The 27108-nt window shown below is 31.4% G+C and overlaps 4 protein-coding genes across 7 annotated transcripts in view; 3 read left to right on the forward strand and 1 right to left on the reverse strand.

Annotated features, from left to right (window-relative positions):
- On the forward strand, window positions 1-1623 carry LOC109599077 (testis-expressed protein 9). The gene is made up of 4 exons (XM_020015022.2): window positions 1-516; window positions 578-1123; window positions 1181-1315; window positions 1373-1623. The coding sequence occupies exons 1-4, from the start codon at window positions 415-417 to the stop codon at window positions 1463-1465; spliced, it is 876 nt and encodes a 291-aa protein (XP_019870581.1). The 5' UTR covers window positions 1-414; the 3' UTR covers window positions 1466-1623.
- Window positions 1609-27108, reverse strand: part of LOC109599188 (piwi-like protein Siwi) — a 26747-nt gene continuing 1247 nt past the window's right edge. The window contains exons 1-9 of one of the 3 annotated variants that reach the window (XM_049962136.1): window positions 8779-8868; window positions 8081-8325; window positions 4465-4639; window positions 4008-4405; window positions 3498-3949; window positions 3043-3441; window positions 2624-2955; window positions 2176-2566; window positions 1609-2067 (exon numbers count right to left, since the gene is read on the reverse strand). In XM_049962136.1, coding sequence (XP_049818093.1) covers window positions 1803-2067; window positions 2176-2566; window positions 2624-2955; window positions 3043-3441; window positions 3498-3949; window positions 4008-4405; window positions 4465-4639; window positions 8081-8323 — 2655 coding nt within the window. In that variant the 5' untranslated portion in view covers window positions 8324-8325; window positions 8779-8868 and the 3' untranslated portion in view covers window positions 1609-1802. Of the gene's footprint in view, window positions 2068-2175; window positions 2567-2623; window positions 2956-3042; window positions 3442-3497; window positions 3950-4007; window positions 4406-4464; window positions 4640-7182; window positions 7461-8080; window positions 8326-8778; window positions 8869-27108 lie in introns of those variants that run through there. The other 2 variants (XM_049962137.1, XM_020015138.2) reach the window with 2 other exon arrangements.
- Window positions 16627-17496, forward strand: LOC109598503 (V-type proton ATPase subunit F-like). The gene has a single exon (XM_020014417.2). It carries the CDS (start codon window positions 16974-16976, stop codon window positions 17337-17339), a length of 366 nt encoding a protein of 121 aa, XP_019869976.2. The 5' UTR covers window positions 16627-16973; the 3' UTR covers window positions 17340-17496.
- Window positions 19716-27108, forward strand: part of LOC109599198 (uncharacterized) — a 12657-nt gene continuing 5264 nt past the window's right edge. The window contains exons 1-3 of one of the 2 annotated variants that reach the window (XM_020015156.2): window positions 19716-19931; window positions 19984-20159; window positions 20469-20616. In XM_020015156.2, coding sequence (XP_019870715.2) covers window positions 20007-20159; window positions 20469-20616 — 301 coding nt within the window. In that variant the 5' untranslated portion in view covers window positions 19716-19931; window positions 19984-20006. Of the gene's footprint in view, window positions 20160-20468; window positions 20617-27108 lie in introns of both variants that reach the window. The other variant, XM_020015149.2, reaches the window with a different exon arrangement.

Below are 27108 nucleotides of genomic sequence, written 5' to 3' on the forward strand. Positions count from 1 at the left end.
TTATGTTGTAATTTTATAGGAATGTGTAGTTTGTTATACAGCCTTTGAAGACATTTACTGACATTGTACATTTTTGTTATTCTTGATTTAACTTCGATACCGTAGACCCTATTAATTGGTATAGAAACTGATATATAAAATATTGCCAATTGGATTGTCACTTTCAACCAAGTCAATACAAACAAAACTGACTACTTGTTGAGTTCCCCATATCATAGTTCAAATGAGTCACTATAGTAACTGTTTGTTTTCGAAACGTTTTGTTTAGTACATTCAATACAGATGTAACACATACATTTAATTTAAATTCTTGTGTAATACACATTATTAATTCGAAGAACATTTCAATATATCTAATATTCCCATTCATCTGACATACTTCATAATATTGACAACGAAATATTGACAAGTAATATGGAACCAGATCTGTTGCAGAAGGAGGAACAATATCGCAAAGAAAATCAGAAGCTTGAAATAAGAACTAAACAATTAATGCAAAGAGTGGATGAAGTAATGGTAAAAACTGACTTATTTAACTTTTAAACTTGTTTGTATACATTACTTCACTATTTTCCAGAAATTACAAGATAGTCTTTTGAAAGAAACACTTAGTTCCACCGTAATATTGGACGAATGTTCAAATGATAACAATTTTGAATCCAACCATAACGGGGATGCGATAACTTTAGAAGAGCTGAAGCTTCCTAAAACTGTAGATGAATTAGGTACGAAAGCAAAATCCAGTTTCTTTAAGGCACAAATAAAATCACTACAAAATGACTTGGATAAATTACAAAGAGATTATACTTTAAAAATTGAGGAAGTAAAACGTCTTCAAAAAGAAAACAAACAACTAAATGATCAAAGAATTAAAATGTTTGCACAAACAACAAATGGGAAAAGCACTATTAATAAACTGGAAGCCAAAGTTAATATTCTGAATTCTAAACTTTCTGGAAAGGATTCTGAGATTAATGTATTGAAAAAGGAAAATGAAGCATTAAGAAAGGAAATTAAAACTTTGAAGGGTGAAATGAGTGGTTTAGAGTTAAGATTGAACAGATCTTTCGGAGACATTGAGAAGTACAAGAATGATTTGAAAATGGCCAAAGCAAATGAAAAAGAAAGTATTTAATTTCTACATATGCATGTATTGTTCCAACTTTTTTCTTAATTTTAGGACATCATAGAATCTCATCGTAAAAAGCTGGATGAACTTGAAAATACCGCTAAAGACATTGAGAAGTACAAGACGGATCTTCTTATGGGTTTTAAAAAACAACTGCTTCTTATAGATAATCTTAAAAAACAAAAGGTTTGAATTTAATTGCATAATATAGATCGAGGTCCTAATATTCGTTTCAAATTTCAGTTGCATTTGGAGTCTTCAAAACTCGCAGAAATTTCTCAAAACAATTACATGAAACTACTTGATTGGAACATGAGCTCATTAAATAAATCATAATTTCATACTTATATGTTGTGCATGGGACTTTATGACCAAATGTTTATACCATTTATATTTTGCAATGTACAATAAAAATATGGGGAAACCATGTAAAAGTTAGAAGAAACTTTGTACAAGCTCTATTTCAAGGTAATAAAACTATTTATATATATTTACGAACATTTATTATTTATTAATATATTTTTTTATAAAAATAACAAGTTTTTTATGAAATTAAAAAAAATAATAATTCCTAATATAACTAAATCAGAAACGGAATACTCGTCACAATATAAAAAATATAAAGGTAACATTCAAATGCAGTCACTGCGCTTTTTAAAACTGTCAACATAACTTACAAATAGTATAGAACATTTGCAAGATTCCTGTGAGGCTGTCTGTGCAAAAATTTAGCTGCACAGAACGCCAACTTGTGAGCATACTGACAGGGTGCAGGTACTCTAACTGTACCTGACCAATTATAATACATATGGCACATCTTGTATGTCAGCATTTGCATTCGATCTGCTTGCAAAGATAATGTATCAGATATTACATTGTAACTGGTTGGAGAAACCGTTCCTTGGCGTACACACTGCGATACAATGAAGAAATCGTACCTGTATTACAAAATTAAAAGTAATTAGAAATCAGTTCATCAACTTATTATAAAATATAATTTGAAAATAAAACTATGGATACAATTAAATATATTAGCATTTTGTTACCTGTGTGGCAAAGTAATAACATCATCGATGACTGTTCCCGGCGGTGGATTCTCGCCTCGGTGGAAAACCCTAGTATTTATGCGTTTACTAACAACAATAAATGCTATACCAGGAGCAGGTTCATCCATATACAATTCATCAATCAACCTTTTTTTAATTGAACCCACTTCCTGTTCAATAACGTAGGGCAGTTGTCCGTCACCGACACCGTCCCGATAGATTATGAACTTTTTTGGTAAATGGCCGTTTTCATTCGCATAATACCTACATGCCAGTATCAGATTGGCTCCAAAATTATGTGATAGCTCTTCTTCAGCGGAATGTTCAGTCACGAAATTCACGTAACGCCCGGATCTATTTAAAGTTGCCACCATTGCTCCGTAACTTTTACCTGAAATAATAAAACAGATTGAATGTACGAACCTTTGACATTTGTTTAATGTAATACCTCTTTTGGTTGTGTCTCTGCACACATCATATCCTACTACCATCAAACCAGAGACAGGTATATGTACGGACCATGGTATACCACCGATTTTACAGTTCAGCTGGATAGCGACTTTAGTGGCAATGGACATGACACCTTTGTTAGTCAATGTTTTAGCTAAAATCACCTGACTAGGAACGCCTCTATCTACGTAGCACTTTTTCTTAATCGCAGAATATCTGTCAGCTGAAGCACTGGCCAAAATACAAATTATAATTGTCGGATTTTGACCTAAGACCGAGTCAATTTGCGAAAGATAACTGGTAGTATCATCCCTGGGAATCGGAAAAATCCTGAAATTAAAGAAGATTTTATTAGAAACTTCGAATCTCTCAGACTTCTTTGATAAGAACACTGAATAGTTAAAAAAAAAGACATACTTGAAATTTTTGAGATTCCACCTCATGCCCCCACCGGCACGTTGCAAACAAGTCATAAACTCCTCAGTCTTATCAAATAATCTTGACGGACAAATGACGGCCAACCTCTTCATTTCAGTGGTGCTGTACATGGGTACCGACCTCAGTTCTCTGGTCCAGTCCGCTTCCTGTCCAGCACTGTAACTCCTATTTTCGCCGGCTAGTAACGATTCTGGTGTTAGCAGACGTGCTGGAAGTTCAACCAGCTTATCGGCAATTTCCAGATCCCAACGACGGATCTCATGCATTGCCTCGTTGCAATTGCGGAGTCTTTGACAAAACCGCATTAACCTTTCAATCCGTCCTTTGGGCGGAAGACGTGTTATATTGGCCATTGATCGCATAAGTTGGAAATTTTCCCTGTAATATATAATATGCAGGTAGTTTTGGGAAAAGTTTTTATAAACGACATTTACCTTTGGCGGTCGGTCAGTCCGGTCAGACGACACAATTCCGGGACAAGCAAAACTGTTTCAGACATTCCAAGTCTAATTTCCCTTGCCTTAGCTCGTGATATGAGCAAGGGCTGATTCTTGTTGCGTATTTCGATGTTGTATCTGTCTTTATAATATTGTATGAAGGAAATCTGTTTGTTATCTTTTCCGGTAAAAGTGCTGCACGGTGTGGATTCGAAATCAATGTCGTCTATGTGGTAAGTTTTGTTGTTGTATTCTGTCAAAACTGTGGTGCCAATCACTCTACTCATGAAGTCCTCGCGACTTTTATATTCCATCATCACTTGAAGCACAGTATCAGTACGTATAACTTTAAAAGCGAGTTCCGTGTTTAACAAAATCTGTTGCTCGTGTTGCCTTATTGACGTACGATATCCGGGCCATATTTCTATATTATGATCATTTAATTGGGTCTGTAAAAAATATATATTATATATCTAAATTTGCGCAAGTTTAGAAATATGTACTTACTTTCTCATGTGGATCAAAGAAATCTCTGCCAACCATTTCAAGTTTCAAGTAGGCTGAACACTTTCTGATAATAATATTAAAAACCTGGATATAGGAATAGTCTCCCCAGCTGACTTCAGCAACTCTTCGAATGGTGACCATTTTTTTCTCACCATCCTTATTTTCAACGAATTTCTCCAAAGGATCGGGATGAATAACTTGTGGAGTGCTCATAACCGTTCCATCAAAAATGTACCCCACCACAGTGTCCTTCAAAGCCGTATATAATAGTGACCTGCGTTCCTTGGTGTTGTCAACCTCTGGATTGAAGTCGACACGATATTGGGTCAAACACCATTTACCTGTACTAAGCATTTCGAAATAATTCGCGTGGAGCTTTAGCGGTACTCCCGAAGTGCCTGAAATGTTTTCGAATAATATGAATATGATTGCCATGTGACACCCATTAGTTACATACCCTTTTTTTCAAAATTGTCTGGCTTCGTCCTAATTAGGGGATTACGAGTCGGGCGACCTCGCACTCCCTCCATACCTCCTCGTCTACAAGTGCTGGACACATCCGGATGAGCTTTGGAGTCGGCACCATCGCCTTGTTCTGTTACTCTTACAGTCCGACTACCGCGGCCACTGGCCTATAATATTATTAATTAATTACTATATTATTACTCTCATTTATGCAATTAACTGAAATAATACTACTTCTGATGTAGGTTTTATTACTTCGCCGTATGAAATTTCTAGCTTTAATTTTAATTAATTAAACTTACTTAATGCCCAGAGCTTGAAAAGTTTTTAGAATTTCATATCTAATGGGATAGTTTATTCAAGAGACTCTTACTGTAAAAATATTACAACCGACATAAAATTGATTGATAAATTACATAAAATTTGGAAATTACACCAATTAGAATTACTTAAAACTCTTATACAAGTCAGCACGCACAAAAAAAATAAGTTTAAAAAAAAAAGATTTTTTGATTCATAAACTTAAAAAATAAACGTATGACATAAACTAATAGAATTTGTTTGTATAAGATAAATGTGATCAAAACGATTTTATCATTTGGTGAAATCTAACGCTTTATTTGGTAAAACGAACTCCTCGTTTAAATATTTATTTTCAATTGACAAGTTTTAACAATTTTGTTAGGGTGTGTTGTTCAATTACGTTTAAAATGCATCTCCAAATTAAACAAGGTCATTAAATTAACTGGTGATGGAGATAATCTGATGAGTCCAGTAATCGAATACCCTGCGACCTGAATATTTCAATATTCGTATGATAATACGGTTGAATAGTTTGATTCACATTACCGGAAGCAGATTTACAATACAGAACGAGGCAGAAATTTTTAAAATTACACTTTTATTAACTCTACTGAAATTATTGATTGTATTATGTAACAATGTAACCGTGTGCTTGATATCGTTAATTACCACAAGTCATCTTTTTGTTAAATCGAGTTGTTTAATACTTTATGTATACCCTTAAAGAGCTTTAAATAAAATATAAACATAAAAAATTGTAACATTATAACATATTTACGTTATTAAAATATTACATTACTAGTTAAAGGCAGAATACACTAGTCATTAAAAATAACACGTCTACATACGTAACATTTTGAAACATAAAGTTGAGCTGAGGTTTTCGGAACCATATGAATAATGTTTCATCCAATTATTATTATGTATAATATTATAAGTTTTTATATAAATTTAAAAAGGTCAATTATTTGTGTTTAATATACGAATGCATATCGTTTAAAGAATTTTTGATAATTTGAAAGTTACAAATCATTCTCCGTAACACTTTCATAAACAAGTTCTTTTAGTTTCTTGTTCAACCAGTTTGCAGTTATTATTGACTGCCTGTTATTTAAAATCGTAAATACTATATTTGCTGCAACACCATTCTTCACAACTAGATCTTTTTTGCACGTACCACATTCTAAGTTAAAATTTTTCATCAATAAAAAATTAACAATAGCCAACAAATGAAAAAAATCAAAACGATGCTTTATTCACTGCTTCCGAATTATAAGCATTACCATGTTATAAAGAGAGCGGCGAAATACTTTTGGAAATAGAGGTTAAGCCAAAAATTCGACTTATCTAAGGTTGACAAACAAGATATTCGGGTAATCGAAGTTCAAGTAATAATTACACACAATTTTCACCCTTTGCTGATGTGCACTTTTTGAATAGAGGACTTTTTGGCGAATCTAACAATACTAATTTATTTGCGATTGGATTAAAAATAACTTCATAAATTAAATGATTCTGAGACAGAAGACAAATATTATACGTCATGGCTATTTGACAAAATAAATGAATTATTATCCAGTATTTCACTTAGTGATAATTTGATTCATTCATATTTACACCCATACTAGTGGAAATGAAATTTCGCCAAAATTCTGAAGGATAATTAATATATTTTTATGCATTAGTCTTGTCCGAATATTCTTCTTTTAGTATCAATAGTGGCTCTACATACGCTGAAATTATGACTCAATTAATTCATTTTTTATTATGCCCAAAGGCAATAAAAGGATATTATTTACTGATTCCTTCAACTTGCCTATCAATAAAAGTTGTTTTTTATTGTATTTTCAATGAGTGTTAATAAGCAAACAAAATTTTCGAACGCATATTAAGTTTTTAGCGATATCAGGAATATTTGGACATTATTCTTCGAGTTAATTATTATTACCCTTTTTTCTGAAGTGCTATGTTTATTTTTTCTCACTGAAAGTGAATTAATTTATTCAATAAAATAACGAAAATTCTTATAAACATAAATTATTACTATGTTAAATAGAGCCACAAAACTTAAATATATTTGAATGTGCTATTTCTTTGGCCAACCAAATCAAATATACACTTTTAAAATAATTTCTGCATCGTTCATAAGATGTGTGACAAAAAAGTAAAAAATAGTGTAGAATATTGAAATATATTTTTTATATTGTCTGGTACTTTTATGAAATATCTTACAAAATTTTGAAAAATGGATGACCACATTATTTCCCAACATATAACAGACAATTACAAAATACAGTTATTCAACTTACTAAATTTAAATTGAATTGAAGGAACAGTTTATATATATAAATTCTACCGGGATATTTTGACTTACGAAATGAGTCGATTGTTTTCTAGTTTAACTTACCTTTTTAATAATGACTCGATATTAGTTGGACACATTAAAATCCTCTTTTTAAAAATTGATGTTCGGATATAAAATGTTGCTGTACAGAACTCCGCATTAATAATAGCGTAGAGAATATTAGGGATTAGAGCACTCTTTATGTTTAACGTCATTCAACTTGCCTGTTGAATTTTGGGAGACTGTGTCGAAGTATTGAAGCCAGCTAATGAAGTTACAAAAATTTTATCGGGCTAAATGCGCTGTCCATAATTCCTCTAATTAACGGGATGCAGTCAACACTAAAAAAAAATCAATACCCAAATTCAAATAGGAGGTGCTTGAAAAAAAATGCTGGACGTGTAGGCTGGGAAACTAAAATAAAATAAAATTATTAAACCCAGGTTCGTGGATACCAGATTTAAAAATTTTTGATATGATCAAGAAGAAAACTAGCTTGCAGACCAGTGCAGAAAACAAGCTTGGTAAACTTAATGACGAAATTTTACTTAAAGCTACCGTTGTTGAATCGACTAAAGATCTAGAATTTTGAGCAAAATATAACAATTTGAAGCTGGAATTAGGATCAAGTGCTATCCCTTACAGAGTTGCATTTTGGCTTGCAGCGTTCGCCGTCGCGCTAGATTCGCAGAAGGGCAAGAATTGGACGGACGGTCAACGACTCTGAATTGGGTAATGCAATGAACTCAGAAAACAGGACAAAAATGAATAAACACATCCAAACTTTTTTTATTGTGTATATTCTTAATCCGAATTATCCCATCATAAATGTTAAGAAATAAAATTGATCCTGATTACTAGAAATGGCAAGTAGAAAAACTAACACCTCTAATGCTGATTATATCAATTAATAATTCTCTTGAAAACACATGTAATGAAAATAATGAAATATTATACTTACACTGGTGACAGACTCTGCACCCCACGCTCCTTGAGGCCTCATTGGTTGCTGTTGTTGATGTGATCTAGATTCACTCCAAGCCCCCTGAGGAACTGACCCAGCTGGTCTTGATCTTGATGCACCTTGGTGACCGCTCATCCCTGGTCTAGGATAATTATCGCCACCTCCATATTCTCCGGAACTTACACTCGGTGCACCAGCCCTGGCCCTGCCACGGGCTCTTCCTCTACCTCTTGGTTCCATGTCTACAGGAAATGATACAATTGAAAATGATAACGAATTAAAATCGACATTTTTTATATAATTGTTAATTATAGTAAGATGTATTTTAATGTAATTAAAAAGTAAGTAAGAAAATCTATTTTGCTCTATTTATATTTTCAAATTACTCGGCAACACCGCAGTCAATTGACATTAACAGAGATGTTGTTTTGGATGCTGCAACACGTGCAACAAAATGGCGATACACAAATGCACAATGTTTTGCACCTGCACACGCCATGCACAGGAAACACCCCCACCAAACCACCGGCAAAGATGCAACAAATAATTTCAAGTGAGTATCTCTCATTTCAACAGTTTTGTTTTCGACTATGGTTCTACAAAGGCTTTCGTATTCCACTGATGAATTAATAAAAGTATGGAGAAACATAGTCGACTTAACATTACGACACGCTTATACTTTATAAGTCACTCACTTTTTTTAAAACGTATGAACACGTGTTGTTTGAACTACCGTAGAACCACACCGACGTCCAATTTAAATCTACCGACCTAGCACAACAATGAGTGTAAACACAGTAAATTTCGAATTAAACGTCGCATGAGACATGCGCCACAAACGCCCCCTCTCACTTCTTACAATGTTGCCATTACGTCAACCCGAAACTACGGACTATTGTGATATTTGCAGTGCAATTTATAGATTGCCGTTGGCAATTGACGTTGGCCTTGTAAAGATTGACCTGTTGGATTCGGTGATGAAGTTTGTAAATGAATTTTTGCCGCTCCCGTTGACGAAACGTCCAATCGGCGCACGGCTGAAAGGCATCTCTTCTTGTCTGTGCAGTGTTGTTCCGTTTTGACTATTGTTATTTTAAACGTTGATATTCTTATATATTGTACCAATTTATTGGTCTCTCAATTGTTGGAAGGTAGACTAAGTTATCGTTTTCACCAATTTTATAATCCGTTTTGATACAACCTACTTATAAACATTGTTTGTATGTTTATGTTTGACACATTTAAATAACAGAACCTAAAAATGAACACTCACATTGGCGAAAAATTGGTATGTACAATCGGCTATAGAATGGCATTACCAGTGGTAGTAGTGGTAATTTACCACTCTAAGGTCGAGTTTCGTTTGTGACCTGAACAAGCGGGCTCGCATAAATTATCCCCAAATTTACATTTATTTGTATTTCAATAGGTAACAATTTTGTGTGACCATCTCAATGCAATAATTGTAGAATACTTTTGTAAATTTAAAAATTTTTGAGTAGAAGTATAATTATATTATTATAAAATTATTATTTATAAATTTACATCGTATGATTTATAATACATTTTGTGTATTTATATTTGATATTAATAGATGAAATAAAATAACTAAATATAAAGCAAAATTTAAAATATATAAATTTTATTAAATAAATAGCTGCTATTACGGCTTCAAATCGATGCCTCATCGAATTCACAATATTTGACCAATACTTCCCTCTCCGTAAATCTTCCCATATGTGGAGGCTGTGCCGTCCCCAGCCGTCCGTTCGTTGTGGTTCTCCCACATTTGCACCATGAGCCCCCAAAGGTTTTCAATTGGGTTAAAATTCGGTGACCTAGGGGACCATAGTATTCTATGCCTCTCTGTGGGTCGCAAACCATTCCCATACGAGCTTGATATATGGGACAATAATTACCTCCATATCATCGGCGGGGTAAAGTGTACGAACGGACGGCAACATGACGTCCAAATAATTATTTAAATTATCTCTGGATGGAAGAATAACCAGTTAGCCTGGACCTGAATCGCTCCTCCACCTCCACACATTCAGGGTAATTCTAACAGATTGCCTATTGGGAACGACGTGATTTTCGTCGTACCGCGTCCCATCTTTTCTTCATAGTTGTCTCCCATCTAAGGTGGAATGAACACATTTCTGATCAGAAAATATTGTATTTTACCAGTTGAAATTTAAATATTCCTGGAAAAATTTTTATACAACTGCAGAAAACTTGTTGTTTATAAATTATTTTGACAAACTCTTAGAAATCTTTAAAATACGAAAATCTAAGGTAAATGTTTTAGTCCGGACATGTCAGTATATGTATGAAAAGTTAAAAAATACCTTTTTTATAAAGCATTCAATTTCCTACAAGAAATGTAAATATAAATTTTCTGCATGATCAAGTAATGGCGAGATATGGATTTTGCCATATGGAACTGAAGAAAAAATAAAAAACTGTGATGAGGAGGACCTTCCAATAAAAAATAAAGTTGGAAGTTAAAAATTTTTTTTTTGGCTCATCCTAATCTACATGTTATTAAAATTTTTTTTAAACATTTTCATGAATATCATGAAGAAAAAGCTACGATCACATCTCGCAAGGACCATCCAAGAGTTGCGTGGTCGTCTCCAAGAAATTTCAAACAAATTTAATCCGGATAATTGCCAAACATTAGTTGACACTATGTTGAGACGTATCCAGCCAGTACTCAAAATATAATGATAAAATTTGTTAATATAACATACCAATGTTATATTATAAAGCTGTAAATTTACTGTAAAATTTTTACACGCGTTTACACGCATGTTGATTCTGAACATTCATAGAACACGTAATTTCTACGACACAAACTCACTGACACACTAATGTATAACTTGTTATACATTAGTGTCATTACATAAGACTCTCTTGAGTAGTGTCTTCATAAAATACATATCATCCAATGTTAAGCAAAAACGTGGCAATACTGTCATTAAATTAATGTGTAAAATCAATACATTTATACTTTTTTCTGGTTCGGGAATCGTACAGAGCAATTTTGACAATATATTTTGCAGTATGTATATGTTATATTGTACATTTAAAATGATGCTATGGAATTGATTGGGTGTGTATTAAAACTATTTATTTATATTTATGTTAGCTTACGTCATCACCTTCACCGATGGACCGATGCGACGTGCTCACATCTATTTAGACTAGTTTTGTTTTATAAGCAAATCTGAAGTATTTGTTTACATTTAATATTCGGGGCAGTTCTTAAGAAAGAACCAGGCAGTCAAGCTTTAGATGTCGAGGGTTAAACTACGTTTGTTGTAATAAAGCGTATTATTGTGAATTTAGTGTTTTAATCAAACTAAAAAGACAGATTAACAGTCGCTAATCTATCATCAGAAGTGGGATAAAGGATATCTTCTCGTGAATTATTTCCGGAAGAAAGGACCTAAAAAATTTTTTTTTTTTTGTGTTTCTTTGTGAACGAACAAACAATAGTGAAAAACACAAACGCGCAGTGAGTCCGAACGTTGTGAACATTACCGAAAGTGCATCGGAGAGAGACTAGCAGCAAGAAAGTAACAACAGATTCCAAAAACAAAACATGGAAATTTTATCGACAATGGCCAACGCCCAAACTACTCAAGCAACATTGAAGATGGCTGCGCAGAAGGTTTAAGTGTGGCTGCAGCGCAGTTTCGACTTGTAAGATTTAGAAATTGCATTTGAGGAATATGACTTGAATTTGTCAGGAATGGACGAGTGGGTTACGAAAGAAATAAAAGAACAACCGAATGCCGTTTGATCTCATAAACTCTCCATCAGATTATCAGAGCGCCATCGTTAAAGCCCTTGGACCACTTAAAGACGATATTACGTTTGTTTATGTTGATGATGTGTTGTGCCCTGCTCGACCCATTCAAGAATGTCTTAAGAATTTAAGAAAGGACATTGACGCCCTTAAATATACAAAAATGTAACTTTTTCCAAACATTTGTGAAATATTTAGGTGTGATCGAAAAAGGACTGGCTGGATATTTTAGACATCTTGTGAAAAACTTTGCAACTTTAACAGCACCGATATCTGCTCTGTTACGTGAGGAAAAATCTTTTGAATGGACATGTAAATGTGAAAATGTACGATTGACTTCTTATCCGATTTTCAACATTTTTGATCTGGAATTGTCAACCGAACTACATACAGAAGCAAGTTCGTTAGGATTAGATGTCGTTATTAGCTGTCGAATAGAGGAAAGTTGAAACCAAAGTATCACGGACCCTTTGAGGTAACGCATTGTTTACCTAATGAGAGGTACGCACTCCGAAGGATTGGTACCCGAGGTAGAACTACAACAGCAGCGCATGAACAGTTACGAACCTGGCCAGATACAGAAATTCGATAAGGTATGATGGATATAGATTTATTTAATAAGATTGATGTGTGAATGTGTGTAAAGGTCCCTGCTTAGTAGGCTACGATTAAGGTCCCTGCTCGGCAGGCTATTTTTAAGGTCCCTGCGTCGCAGGCTATGTTTAAGGTCCCTACTTTGCAGGCTATGTTTAAAGGTCCCTGCTCGGCAGGCTATTTTTAAGGTCCCTGCTCTGCAGGCTTAGATTGTTGTGTTCTGGGTCTGTGAGACAAGCGGGTAATAGACCTGGTAGTGGTTGAACCGCCTCTGAGCTCCTGGCTAGAATATGGTATCTTTTGATAGCACTTGAGAGTCATGGGTGTAACAGACCTGTTGATGGTTGAGCCGCCTCTGAGCTTCTAGTGATTGTTAACTGTGCCGCATAACAGTCTATTTTGTTAAATGAAATAAGGTTTAGACTTAGTTCTTCGAATATATTTTGAGCTTGTACTGCTGTTATAATGTTTACAGATTACCGGTGTCAGGTGAATCTTTGCAAAACTGTGGAAGGGTCGAGGACGCCCCACATGTCAGGAAGGCCGTGTTAGCTTACGTCATCACCTTCACCGATGGACCGATGCGACGTGCTCACATCTATTTAGACTAGTTTTGTTTTATAAGCAAATCTGAAGTATTTGTTTACATTTAATATTCGGGGCAGTTCTTAAGAAAGAACCAGGCAGTCAAGCTTTAGATGTCGAGGGTTAAACTACGTTTGTTGTAATAAAGCGTATTATTGTGAATTTAGTGTTTTAATCAAACTAAAAAGACAGATTAACAGTCGCTAATCTATCATTTATAATTATTGCAAACACTGCACCTTTGTTTGCCGTCGGATTTTTTGGAATAAATGGTGCCTTAGTCAATATTAAAACTATATTTTTATATTTATCATTCTTGCAGTCACCATAGTTTTGTTTTGCCGTCGTTGATGTTAAAGTTTTAAATTGAAATCAGTTAATTTATTTTAAACGGTGTAAGTATGTAATTATAAATACAGTATTAATAAATAATGACGAGTGTTTTAATAATATTATACAAGTTTGTAGCTTTATTCCAAACCTTTGGTGAATTACATTGAAAAACTTCTAAAACAACATTTCTTGTATTTAATAATAATGAAAATCTCACATGCTAGATTAGGGATGTTAGCTTACGTCATCATCTTCACCGATGGACCGTTGCGACGGGCTCTATTTAAACTATTTTGTTTTGTAAACATATCTGAAGGATTTGTTTACATTTGATAATCGGGAAAGTTTTTAAGAAAGAACTATAATAAAGCGTATTATTGTGAATTTAGTGTTTTAATCAAACTAAAAAGACAAATTAACAGTCGCTAATCTATCAGGGATATATTTTTTTGAAAAAAAAAAAAAAAAAATGATGAAACTGCAAAAAAAAAATCAAACAATTAACTCCTGACTATAATCACTAAATTGAAATAAAATTATCTTTAAAATTTAAACACTGTTTCTTATATATTTCATATTCTACCGTGGACAATAACTAACACTGTAGAATGTAATTTATACACCAAGATGCAAACTAATATTTTATATTGTTTCCTTAAATCTATAACTTAAGCTCTAATTTTTTTTAAAATAGTATTGTGTTAAGAATTATAAGTTAATGCGGTATTATTCGACATAGTGCTGACGTTTGAAATCAAAAATAAATTCTCAAAAAATGTACACTACATTTGTGAAAAGTGCTTGTTTAAATATATTTTTATAACTGATGATATACTATTTCCAATAGTGTATGTAATTAACCCTAAATAATAATTAAATTTGAAAATAATCATTGTGCATTGCTTGAATCATTTGACCCAAGAAAAGATGATAATAAGCCAAAAACTGGGTTAAAAATAACGTTTTTTTTTAAGTTTTACTATGGTGTTTCTTGCCTTGTTACTTCCTAACTTAATTACCGATTTATTTGTAAATAATTCATGACGAAGTTCACCACCACATGATTCTGGGTAATGGACGTAAACAATTTTTAGAGGCGGAACAAGGCCCATTCCTGGAAGAGGGACCAAAGTGGCTACATAATACAAAGTGATAAAGACACATTGCCCTCTAAAGGTTCTGAACCAAAATAAACCATATTGCTTCGTAACGAAGCTATCGGCCAAATCTTTCCATAATATATATTTACTCTAATTAAAGAAAAATCTGAAAACATTTTTAACAATACCCAAGTCCTGAATTTTGTGTATCGAAATGATAGTTTAATTCTTCGGACAGGTGAATTTTTGCCAGAAATAGTTACAGTGCCAACATACCAAATAAATTTAAAAACTGTCCAGTTGCTTCTGTGCCTGCCGTTATCAGATGCAACACCATGACCAGATGGCGACGGATCCAGGTCAAATTGGGTGCTGAATTCTTATAAAAGTCTCCTAGAAGGGTGGCCACATGATGTTTAGGGCACTTAAATTTAATTTGACTCTTTGGAAGAAGAAGAATCGTACTTGATGTTAAAATATCTAACACTACAGTATTTTTTATAAGTTAATGGCAGTTTTTAACTATATTTTAAGTATTTTTTATACTCATTTACTTGTATTACGCTTCATTCATTTTATATTGCGTGTAATTGGGTCTCCAAGTATGGTTTCATGGGCTTCGATATTTTCCAAAGTGTCAAGTGCTTTTAAAATATGTGACAGACAGGCATATAACAGAAAATTGTAACAGACTCCATGCGACGTGCCGTGTTGTCAAATAGCGATAACCGCCTAAAGATAAGACTACTTACTGTTCACAATTGTAACAAACTAAGCCCACTTGCTTATTAAGCGTAATAAACTGAAGCCCAGACCAACAAAACGAAATTAAATGGCAAATAATCCGCAAATATTTTGAGTTATATATTATTAAAACTGTGATATTTCATTACTATTTATTGAAGCCTAAGAATTAGTAGATTCATATGAATTTTATACATTAAAATCGAACTGAACTTTGAACTTTGCTATCTCTGCATAAACTGCTCTGAAAGCAAGCTGCAAAGGTAGAATTTGATACTGCGAATTCGATTTCGTTTGACGATGTCCGTTTATGTATTATGAGGCATTGCAGTTTTATCCCATTTTAAGCGACTTTTGTCACCAAAGTTCCTTTAGTAAATCGTAAAGGCAGGTCGTGGAAAGTTTTGTCCACAGACGTTTTTTCAATCGAGTAAGAAAAGTAATATTTCTTTTTTAGAGAAAAGTTAATTTTAAATTTGAAAAAACCCCGATTTTTGCGGTTTATTCAATTTTTTATGAATTTTTGAATATTTTAAATTTGAACAATACTTTCTTTAAATTTTTATGAATTTTTGTATACTATTTATGCCTATTTTTTTAGAAAGCACATCAAAAATATAATATTTTCAAAAAGAAAAAAAAAAATAGAAACTTAACCTAACCTAATTTTTTTCAGAAAGTTTATCACAAATAGAATATTTTCAAAAAAAAAAAAAAAATTTAACGTAATTTTTAATAAACTTTCTGAAAAAAATAGGTTAGTTTAGTTTACGTTAAGTTTATATTTTTGTTATTAATATTAAATATATTTTTTATTAAAATTTCAAGAAAAAACCTCAAAAATCAGTATTGTTCAAATTTAAAATTATTTTTTTTTAAAGAAATTTTGATTTTTTCAATTGACCAAGACTGACCAAGTTGAAAAATGTGCTATTTAAATGAACTTTTTTAAAAAAAATAGACATATAGTATAGAAAATTTGCTTCATACAAATTTCAAGCAAAAGCCGAAAAAAAAAACATTTTTTCAAATTTAAAATTAATTTTTCTCTAAGAAATCTTAATTTTCTTCCTTACTAGATGAGTCGCTATTTTAAACAATTACCTAATTTTGTTATGATTGTTTTCAACAGTGTAATTAAATTTCCAAATAAGCATACTGCGCAGTGTTTGTCTTCTTGTTTCTCTCGAAACCAGTTGCACTGTGTAAATTCACTTAACGAACGAATGGTCGACGATTCATTCAAATCAAAACACAGACATAATTTGGTTGCTGCAAATTTCTATGAAGAAATGACGTCCCATAAATAAAAATGCTCTCTACAAATTTCATGAAATTTCGCTGAAAATGTATGTTTTCCATGCCAACTCGCATCAATAGGTCTACAAAATAGACGAACAGGTTTAACTTTGTCGCATATCAAACTGAGTCGTACGACTGATTCTTACGCACGTTAAACTTTATTCACGATTCAACCGCCCCGTACGATTGACCGGAGTACAACACTACACACGTTGCATTTAACATTCAAAGGGTTGAACCAACCAAGATCCTACGACTTGTATTTAACAAACTGTATCGCCAGTGGCCCGTTTTATGAGGTGGAGATCCGGAACAATAAATCCCAACAATGATGTCGATAAGTTAATTAATTGTCAAACTATCAATACTTCATAAATCAAATTCCATAAAATCATTAGTTGTCAATTAAACTGAAAATATGATTAACAAAGGCCACCTAATCGCTATAATGGCAGATGAAGACACATGTGTCGGATTTTTACTAGGCGGAATCGGGGAGATAAACGACAGAAGGGAAGTCAATTATTTTGTCGTTGAAAAGAGCACAATAGACACGGACATTGAGGACAGCTTCAAACGTTTCATTAAACGGAAAGACATAGACCTGCTCCTGATAACGTACGAAGTTGCGGACAGAATTAAGGACTTAGTAAGGATACATCATAATTTGATTGTGCCAGCAATACTGGAGATACCGTCGAAAGTGAGACCTTACGATCCGGAAACCGATCCAATTCATCAGGCGGCACTGCAACACGGTGCTTTGAAGGAAGAAGGAAAGTAATTGGCAAGAATATTTTCCTGGGCAATTTTATTTTAAATAAATAAAGTTGGTTACTTAGAGTAATTAATTCGTTTACATCAAAATTATATCACACTTTATAAAACAGCAAACATTATTCTTATTTTTATATTATACTTTTTGTAGTATTTTGACATCATAATTAATGTTTTTTTTATATATTTTAAACTCATTGTTAATGGATTATAAAAGTATATATGTATAAAAGTATAAATTTGTGTTTATATTTTATTTTGAATAATTTTCAAATACCAATTCTTAACAGGTATTTGAAAATTTAATATAATAGCCTATTTATGTAATTTATAGATTATATTTATGTTTACTGAAGGTATGAATTGCTGCAATAAATACTACAATTTTAAGTGTTTTGATTTGGAATAACCGCAATATTTAGCCAAAACCATGATAAAGAAATGGTACAAAAACTATATAATCGGTTGTTAATATGTATAAAAGACTTCAAGGTTGTTTAATATGCATACAGTACATGAATCGAAATAGGAAAAATATGTAAATTAATCGAAACCATACCATTAAAATTAAGTATACTAATAAATTATCTTCTAGGCGGTATTATTTGAAAGAAAATGTTTAAACAATAATTAATTAATTAATTAACTTTTATATTCTAATTTTATATTTAGAAACGTATTGTAGGATTCTAAAAATGGTATAAGATAAAAATATATTTAAATAGATTTTCTTTATTGCAAATAATCAGCACTCTATTTAAAAATGTATCACTATTCTAAAATATCCAGAATATTATGAACTTGATTAATTTAGAAAATAAACATTTGAATTAATAATAATTATTACCGGCTTTTATATTCTAATTTTATATTTTGATACATATTTCAGGACTTTAAAAATGGTAACAGACAAAAAGAATTTTCTTTATTGTAAATAATCAGCAGTCTTTTTATTAAAAAAATATATGACTATTCTAAAATATTCACAATATTATGAACTTGATTAATTTAACAAATAAATTTTTTATTGAAGTAAAAACGAATTTTGTGGTATTTAAAAACACAGAAACCTCAGTAATTAGAATTATATTGGTTGGCGAAAGCAACATTTTTATTTAATAACTCGACTTCAGGCACTGCATTTAAGTGATAATTTAGAACTGTTATTGTGTTCTCCTGAAAAAATCTTTGAGAGGAGTATGAAAGATAACAGAAAAAATTAACATCAAATCTTTGTTTATATTAGTCTCTTAACTGCTGACGTAACATAAGTATAAAATATAAAATATAGATCAAAGAAAATACATTCTTTTGAAGCCGAGCTTATCGACTTCTGTCCGGTTAAATTGAAGTTATACGATTTTGTCTTTTTCAGTAAAAAATATAGTAAATGTTCTCTTTTGAATCCAATTTTAATTGGTAAATCGGAAAGAAAAAATTGATTTTTGTGATAAATCAGTGGTACCTGCCCCCCTAGTTGTCTCAGTATTAGAAATTTAAAAATATTTTCCACTTTTTTTGAGGTCCATTTTTATTGATAATAATTTTTTTCTTTCGATTAGTACTTTCTAAGATGAAGTCGACCACATACTTATGGGTTTAGTATATGTATTAAGTTTGTACTTAATAATGTCGATTATTGAGAAAAATAAACAAAAACTCATTATTTATTGTCTGTATTTAGAAATTAATAAAAATTTATCAAATGATTTTGAATATATATTATACGAAATTTTATCAAGAAGAATTTTATTAACGATTCGACTGAGAGTGTCAAAGGTATTCATACTTATTTTGTACTTTACTTGATACCTCTTGACAAACTAAATATTTTCCTGGTTAGTCATGGTTCGCGTTATCGAAGTTTTTCTGTATATTTTATTTCATTTTTATGCTTAACTTTGTATATGTTTTGTAGCAATTTGATTTACCTTTTTCCTGAACAAACCATAATCATTTTTTTGGAGGAAATCTTAAGGGCAATACAAAATTCTTGACAGATTGATGTTAAACATCAACTGATAAATGTCGAGGCATTAGTATTGGAACAATTATCACAGTAAACTCTGACACCTTTAGATAAATATGTTAATAATTTAATTAGAACCGGTTAATGAGACGATTAAACTGTGTCAGTATTAAACGTCGTTCCCTAACAATACTTAATGGAAACATTGAAAACAACAAATAGAGTGAAATAATGTAGTTAAAAAAGTTTCTTAAATAACGAAAGTACTACAATGGAAATTACCACACTTTTAAACAGATAATTATTCAATGCCGGCACTTTTAATTTGCATTACGAACTATTTACCAACAGATACCATGTCAATTAGTGCAGACGCATTATATTTATAAATAACAACTAACACATTGTAATTACTGCGAACAGTCAGTTGATGTGGATGTATTGTTTTTCCAAACGGACATTAATTTTTATCGCATATTGTTGCTGCAACAGATCACTTGTTCAATATTCACACCCATTTTACTGTTTGAATAAACAGCAGATAAGATAAGAATGTCAGATACAACGTTTCTGTGAACGGAATATACCTGGAAAGTGACAGTGAAAACGAAAAATCATCATCATCCACTGGTTCGTTCGGTGTAATGTCCTAAAACTGCGAATATTCAGTTTACATATTCAGGTGACATGTTGTGAAGTTCAACAATGGATTTGCCGCGAACATCGAATAGCAGGCGGTTAGACGTTAATGATGAACTTGTTATCGACGGTGTACTATCAACACAACCTGAATTGGGGCCAAGCATACCCGATGGAGGATATGGATGGATTATATTTATTGCCACACTATTCTTCAATGTAGGTGTACAGATCAACAACAACTAAAGCAAATTTCAAAACATATACGTGTAATTTTAAAATTATTATCAAGTATAAACTATGCATGTCATTATCGTTTTTGCATATATTTGAACAATTCTTCATTTCTATAATTATACATATAAACTACTTAGAAAATAATTAATTGTTAATTAAGTTTTTCCGAAAAAAAGTTCAGTAATAACAAAACGTTTTATTTAAAAATGATTAAAACGAAAATAGGGAAAACTTTTAGATGTGAGTAACGTTTAATTATGACATGTTTTAATGTTACCTACATTGTTCCAGATTATGATCCACAGTTTGCCCGTAAGCTTTGGAGTGTATTTGTGCTATGCAAAAATTTATTTAACTGTAGATGATAAACGACCCTATTTATGGGACGATACGTTCGTATACGTACCGTTGTTTTTCGCGTTCAGTTGGACTTTAATTGGTAAGTTCCTTGAATTCATATCATTTATGTTCGATATACAATTTATGTAAAAATAAATTTGATTGTCGTTGGATCGTATATAATTATCATTAATAATTATTGTGTTATTTTTGCTTTGATAATTGTATGAAGACAGGCCATATTCCGTCAACATTCGTCTGAAAATCCTTTAAAAATAGAAAGGAATACATAAATTAAACATAAAAGTAAGAGGATAAAATTATCCGTATCCTTAGGATATACACTGGACTCTACTTATAATGAACTAGCTTATAATATAAACTCGGTTATTGTATATTAATACAATTTTAAAGACTCTGCCTTAAACATACAGGGTTTCCTAGTATCACCGTTGTTTTTTTTAATAATTTCAATGGACCGACCATAAAATAATGGATAAAAAAACATTTATCACTCCAATATTTATTTTACAGATTTTGTTCTTCAAATAAGTTGTCGTCTTAGGAGAAAATAATCTGAACAACTAAATTAATTGCATTTTTTAAAAACCATTTGTGACATTTATTGTTATTTTTTTAATTATCCTTTTATCAATTAAATACACGTTTTCAAAATTAATTTTATTTGATATATTTTGGCTGGGTTCAGAATTTATATTTTATATTTATTAATAATCTGTTTCCAAGTTTGTACTTTATGATGTAAATAATTGAGAGAGATCAACAAAAATGTTCATTAAAAAATTTCTTTCGAATTACTTCATATCTTTGTTTAAAAATAAATTAAAGAACGAGAGATTGTATGATTGTAATTTGTAATGAAGAAAATTTAAGTGCTATTTAAATTATTGTTTCATTGTTGTTTTTGTATCTACCATAATTGTAGCAACTTATTGAAATTTTTTATATATTGAGCTGTTCCACTTGAATTTGATGCCAGGACCTAAAGTTTATTCTGTTACAGTTATTGGTCTCTTCTATTATTCAATGAACAAAATTATAGCAACTTTTTACTTTTTGGTATCATTGCTATCAATGGATTTAAATCGATTATTTACTCCTACTATTTAGTTTAAACTTAAGGAAAAATTATTGTTCAGCGTTACAAAAGACCAAGAGAAACAAGAAGAGAAGACTTTAAGACTAAATAAGTCAATCATTTCCCGTATTATTAAAAAATTTAGAGAATCTGGCCAAGTGGTTGTACAAAAAAATTCGTTTGAGTTTGAAAAACTTTAATAAAAATTGATAAATAATTCGAATATCAATAAACAATCCAATCTTATCGTCAACTGAAATCAGTCTGGAAGAAATGGGTGTTATTGAAATTAGTTTTGCCTCAGATCCAAGTCCAATTTTGACATGCTGAGGATCACGTTCATTGGACCACAGAACAATGGAGACGAGTAATTTTTTGTAACGAGTCTAACTTTAATTTATATAAAGATATAATTAGACAAATACCGACAATGAAACTGGTGGCAACTTAATTATGCAGGAATATATTAAACAACAATCTGCTCCCATTTATTGAAGAAATGATGCTCTTAATAAATGTGATCAATATAAAAACGATTCCAAGTACGAATCCAAAATAGTGAGGGATTGGTTAAAAGTCCAAAGCATCGATGTTTTGTCTTGCGCATCCATTGGGATGTATATTGATACCGACATAAACCCTATATAAAACTTGTCGATCACGTTTATTAACAAATTCGACATTAAAATTTGGCAAATTTAAATGAATTCTTCTCAGCAATTCAAGAAGTTTGAAGGAATATAGACTTATATAAACGGACGAGATGCACCAAAATTATAAAAAAGGGATATTATACAAAGTATCAATGATAAATTAAATAACACAGACTTACTTATCAAAAAAAAAAACCTTTCAAAATTAAAGTAGCTTATGCCTAGCTTAATTTAAAAAAATATATGTAATATTTTATAGAATAAGAATATAGTGGTTTTTATAATAGTGCATAAAACAATAGTAAATTAACAATATTTTAACAGTTCACGTTAAATAAAAGAATGATCGCTAAAACATTTATCATTTTCAGATGTTGCTACGCTAATGACCACTATTGTATATCCAAATCTGATAATTATATCACATTATTATTCAATTAGACTATTTTAGAACATAATTAAAAAATGTAAATAGGAAATAACAATTTTATCAATTTCCCACCGCAATATTTTCTGTCAAAGCTTTAACGGCACTTCGCTGTGTATTAAGAGGCGGCATGTTATGAACATCGTGCAAGTAAATTATACAAATAGTGACCGTTAGAATTAATACTCCCGTTGTCCAATAAAATTATCTACTGCAATCGGTCATTTAGCAAATTGGGGTTGTGTATGCGGTTCGAATATACTAGAAATTATCAATTTACATGATTTGATCTTCTGTCGTTCGGTACAATAAGGGCACAAGTCGGGCGATTAATATCCGAGTTGAAATTACTTCCTATTTATTCCTTTGTTGCCATAGTCTTGTCATGGTGCTTCGTATTTTATTTTTAATTTTCGCGTCAATGATGTTCAAATTGAAATTTCCCCGATTCCAGAGTTAATTAAGTTTAATTTTTTACCTCGAATATTGCATTTACTGGCTGACTATTGATGATAAAATAAGGGAAAAAACAAATTTTTCCAGTCAATTTATTACATTGGGACTTTTTAGCACCAACGTCTTTAATTAAAATAATTGTGTGCAAGTACTAATTAGTTAAATAAACACAACGTTGGGGATATGTCCGTGATCAATAATCGAATGCATCGCCCCTTTGATCTCAGACGCTCAGACGTAGATGTGTAACTGTCCTAACAGCTCCGATTATTTACATCATACTTTATATATTTACAATCATACTTTATACAGAGGCACGATTGTGCCCCGGACATGCTAACGTCGACCAATATAAAGAAAAAACGGTCTCTTTGGTAGACACAACACGACCAGTTTTAAAACCTTATACGATTTACAAAAAAACCGGTTTGTGAACGATTTAACATGTACGAAAGGATCAATTATTTTTACGAACATATTTAATACGTAACTGGATGTAGAGGAAATATAATGCGATAATGGGAGCCTGAGAATTCGAAAGTACACAGTATGGTCCTTTTGAAAGAGGGACAGTCCTACAAAATTTGTATGTATTTATGGCCCGATTTTGACATTTTCTTAAATTGTAAAGCATGAAAATATGTACGTACAGAAAAGATTTCACATTTTTTGGCTCAAAATTACAACATACAGCATTTTTTATAGAAAATTTGAACACACCACTGTATTAAGCACCTCTTGAAATGGGTCTTGTTAGTTTCGTCATTTTTCTGGGTAATGAGTGACCTGTATACTAAAGCTACCAAAATAAAATATATGCTTCTTACCAAAACTTTCAATTTTTGCTATCTTTTCTAACACTGAAAAGCTACTTTCAATCTAAAATTTGATACTACTACTTCAAATTGGCTGTAAATATTTCCTCGTAAACATCCATAAAACATTTTGAACAATAGCTCAAGTACTGAACATTTGTCTCCAACTGATTGATTTATTATTGGGACGGTAAGTGTTAATAAAGCTCCCAAATTTAAAAAACGGCCATTTGGGACAGTACCTAAATGCTTAGTTTTAAAACCTTATACGATTCACAAAAAAAAAACTGGTTTGTGAACGATTTAATATTTACGAAAGGATCAATTATTTTTACGAACACATTTAATACGTAATTGAACGGTATTATTATCATTCTAAGTAGAGGAAATATAATGCGATAATGGGAGCCTTTTAGTTGCCTTATCTACATGTATGTATTAAATATACAGCTGCATGTTTCGCAAACTATTTATTGAACTTGGAAATTGTATGTCATCAAGAACGAATTCGAAAGTACACTGTGTGGTTCAGTCCCACGAAATTTGTATTTATGGTCCGATTTAGACATTTATTTTATTTGTAAAACATGAAAATATGCACGTACAGAAAAGGTTTCACGTTTTTTGGCTCAAAATTAAAACATACAGGGCCCACAACAATTTTTTATAGAAAATTTAAATACACCACTGGCACCTTCTGAAATGGGTATATACCAAATTTCATAAAAAATATTTTGTGGAAAAATTAAATTTATTTTCAAGAATATTGGAATATTTAGTAATAATACTATACTAATGATCTTAAAACTCAAATTTTATTTACTTCAATCAATTCATCGTTCATTGTTCTTACTTACGAAAATTTTAAATTTGTATTACATAGATTACTTAATTAAAAAATAAATTCATAAGAATATGAATTTATTTTTTCCACAGAATTATAAATATGCATATGACGTTTTAAATATCCTGTTGGGCCTATTTCATATTGATCATTTTTTTCTTTCTCTTCTTCAAAACTTGAATGAAATCTTATTCTTTTTCGACCACAACATATATTTACAATATTTTCCTTTTCATCGTCAGTAATTGTACATTCAAACTCATTGATTGATTTATTATTGGGACGGTAAGTGTTAACAGCACCCAAATTTAAAAACGGCCCATTTGGGACAGTACCTAAATGCTTAACGTTTACAAGAGTAAAAAATATGTTCACATCTATAACATGAGAATAAATATTTTATTGGGTATTGTCTCTTTTCTAAATAGTCAGGAATATCGCAAATAAAATATGAACGCACATTATGGACAATTTAAATTTATTATTACAACAGTGGTACCGTATTTCTGTGAACCCAAATTTAAAAACCGTCCATTTGAAACAGTACCTGAATACTTAACGTTTACAAGAGTAAAAAATGTGTTCACATCTATAACATGAGAATAAATATTTTATTGGGTATTGTTTCTTTTCTAAATAGTCAGGAATATTGCAAATAAAATATGAACGCACATTATGGACAATTTAAATTTATTATTACAACAGTGGTACCGTATTTCTGTGAACCCAAATTTAAAAACCGTCCATTTGAAACAGTACCTGAATACTTAACGTTTTCAAGAGTAAAAAATGTGTTCACATCTATAACATGAGACTAAATATTTTATTGGGTATTGTCTCTTTTCTAAATAGTCAGGAATATCACAAATAAAATATGAACGCATTTTATGCACAATTCAAATTTATTATTACAGCTGTGGTACCGTATTTCGGTGTACCCAAATTTAAAAACCGTCCATTTGAAACAGTACCTGAATACTTAACGTTTACAAGAGTAAAAAATGTGTTCACATCTATAACATGAGAATAAATATTTTATTGGGTATTGTCTCTTTTCTAAATAGTCAGGATAATTGCAAATAAAATATGAACGCACATTATGGACAATTTAAATTTATTATTACAACAGTGGTACCGTATTTCTGTGAACCCAAATTTAAAAACCGTCCATTTGAAACAGTACCTGAATACTTAACGTTTACAAGAGTAAAAAATGTGTTCACATCTATAACATGAGACTAAATATTTTATTGGGTATTGTCTCTTTTCTAAATAGTCAGGAATATCACAAATAAAATATGAACGCACTTTATGCACAATTCAAATTTATTATTACAGCTGTGGTACCATATTTCTGTGCACCCAAATTTAAAAACCGTCCATTTGAAACCGTACCTAAATGTTTAACGTTTACAAGAGTAAAAAATGTGTTCACATCTATAACATGAGACTAAATATTTTATTGGGTATTGTCTCTTTTCTAAATAGTCAGGAATATCACAAATAAAATATGAACGCATTTTATGCACAATTCAAATTTATTATTACAGCTGTGGTACCGTATTTCTGTGCACCCAAATTTAAAAACCGTCCATTTGAAACAGTACCTGAATACTTAACGTTTACAAGAGTAAAAAATGTGTTCACATCTATAACATGAGAATAAATATTTTATTGGGTATTGTCTCTTTTCTAAATAGTCAGGAATATTGCAAATAAAATATGAACGCACATTATGGACAATTTAAATTTATTATTACAACAGTGGTACCGTATTTCTGTGAACCCAAATTTAAAAACCGTCCATTTGAAACAGTACCTGAATACTTAACGTTTACAAGAGTAAAAAATGTGTTCACATCTATAACATGAGACTAAATATTTTATTGGGTATTGTCTCTTTTCTAAATAGTCAGGAATATCACAAATAAAATATGAACGCACTTTATGCACAATTCAAATTTATTATTACAGCTGTGGTACCATATTTCTGTGCACCCAAATTTAAAAACCGTCCATTTGAAACCGTACCTAAATGTTTAACGTTTACAAGAGTAAAAAATGTGTTCACATCTATAACATGAGACTAAATATTTTATTGGGTATTGTCTCTTTTCTAAATAGTCAGGAATATCACAAATAAAATATGAACGCACTTTATGCACAATTCAAATTTATTATTACAGCTGTGGTACCGTATTTCTGTGCACCCAAATTTAAAAACCATCCATTTGAAACAGTACCTAAATGCTTAACGTTTACAAGAGTAAAAAATATGTTCACATCTATAACATGAGA

The sequence above is a fragment of the Aethina tumida genome, chromosome 1 (genome assembly GCF_024364675.1).
Source record: "Aethina tumida isolate Nest 87 chromosome 1, icAetTumi1.1, whole genome shotgun sequence".
Classification (NCBI taxonomy): domain Eukaryota; kingdom Metazoa; phylum Arthropoda; class Insecta; order Coleoptera; family Nitidulidae; genus Aethina; species Aethina tumida.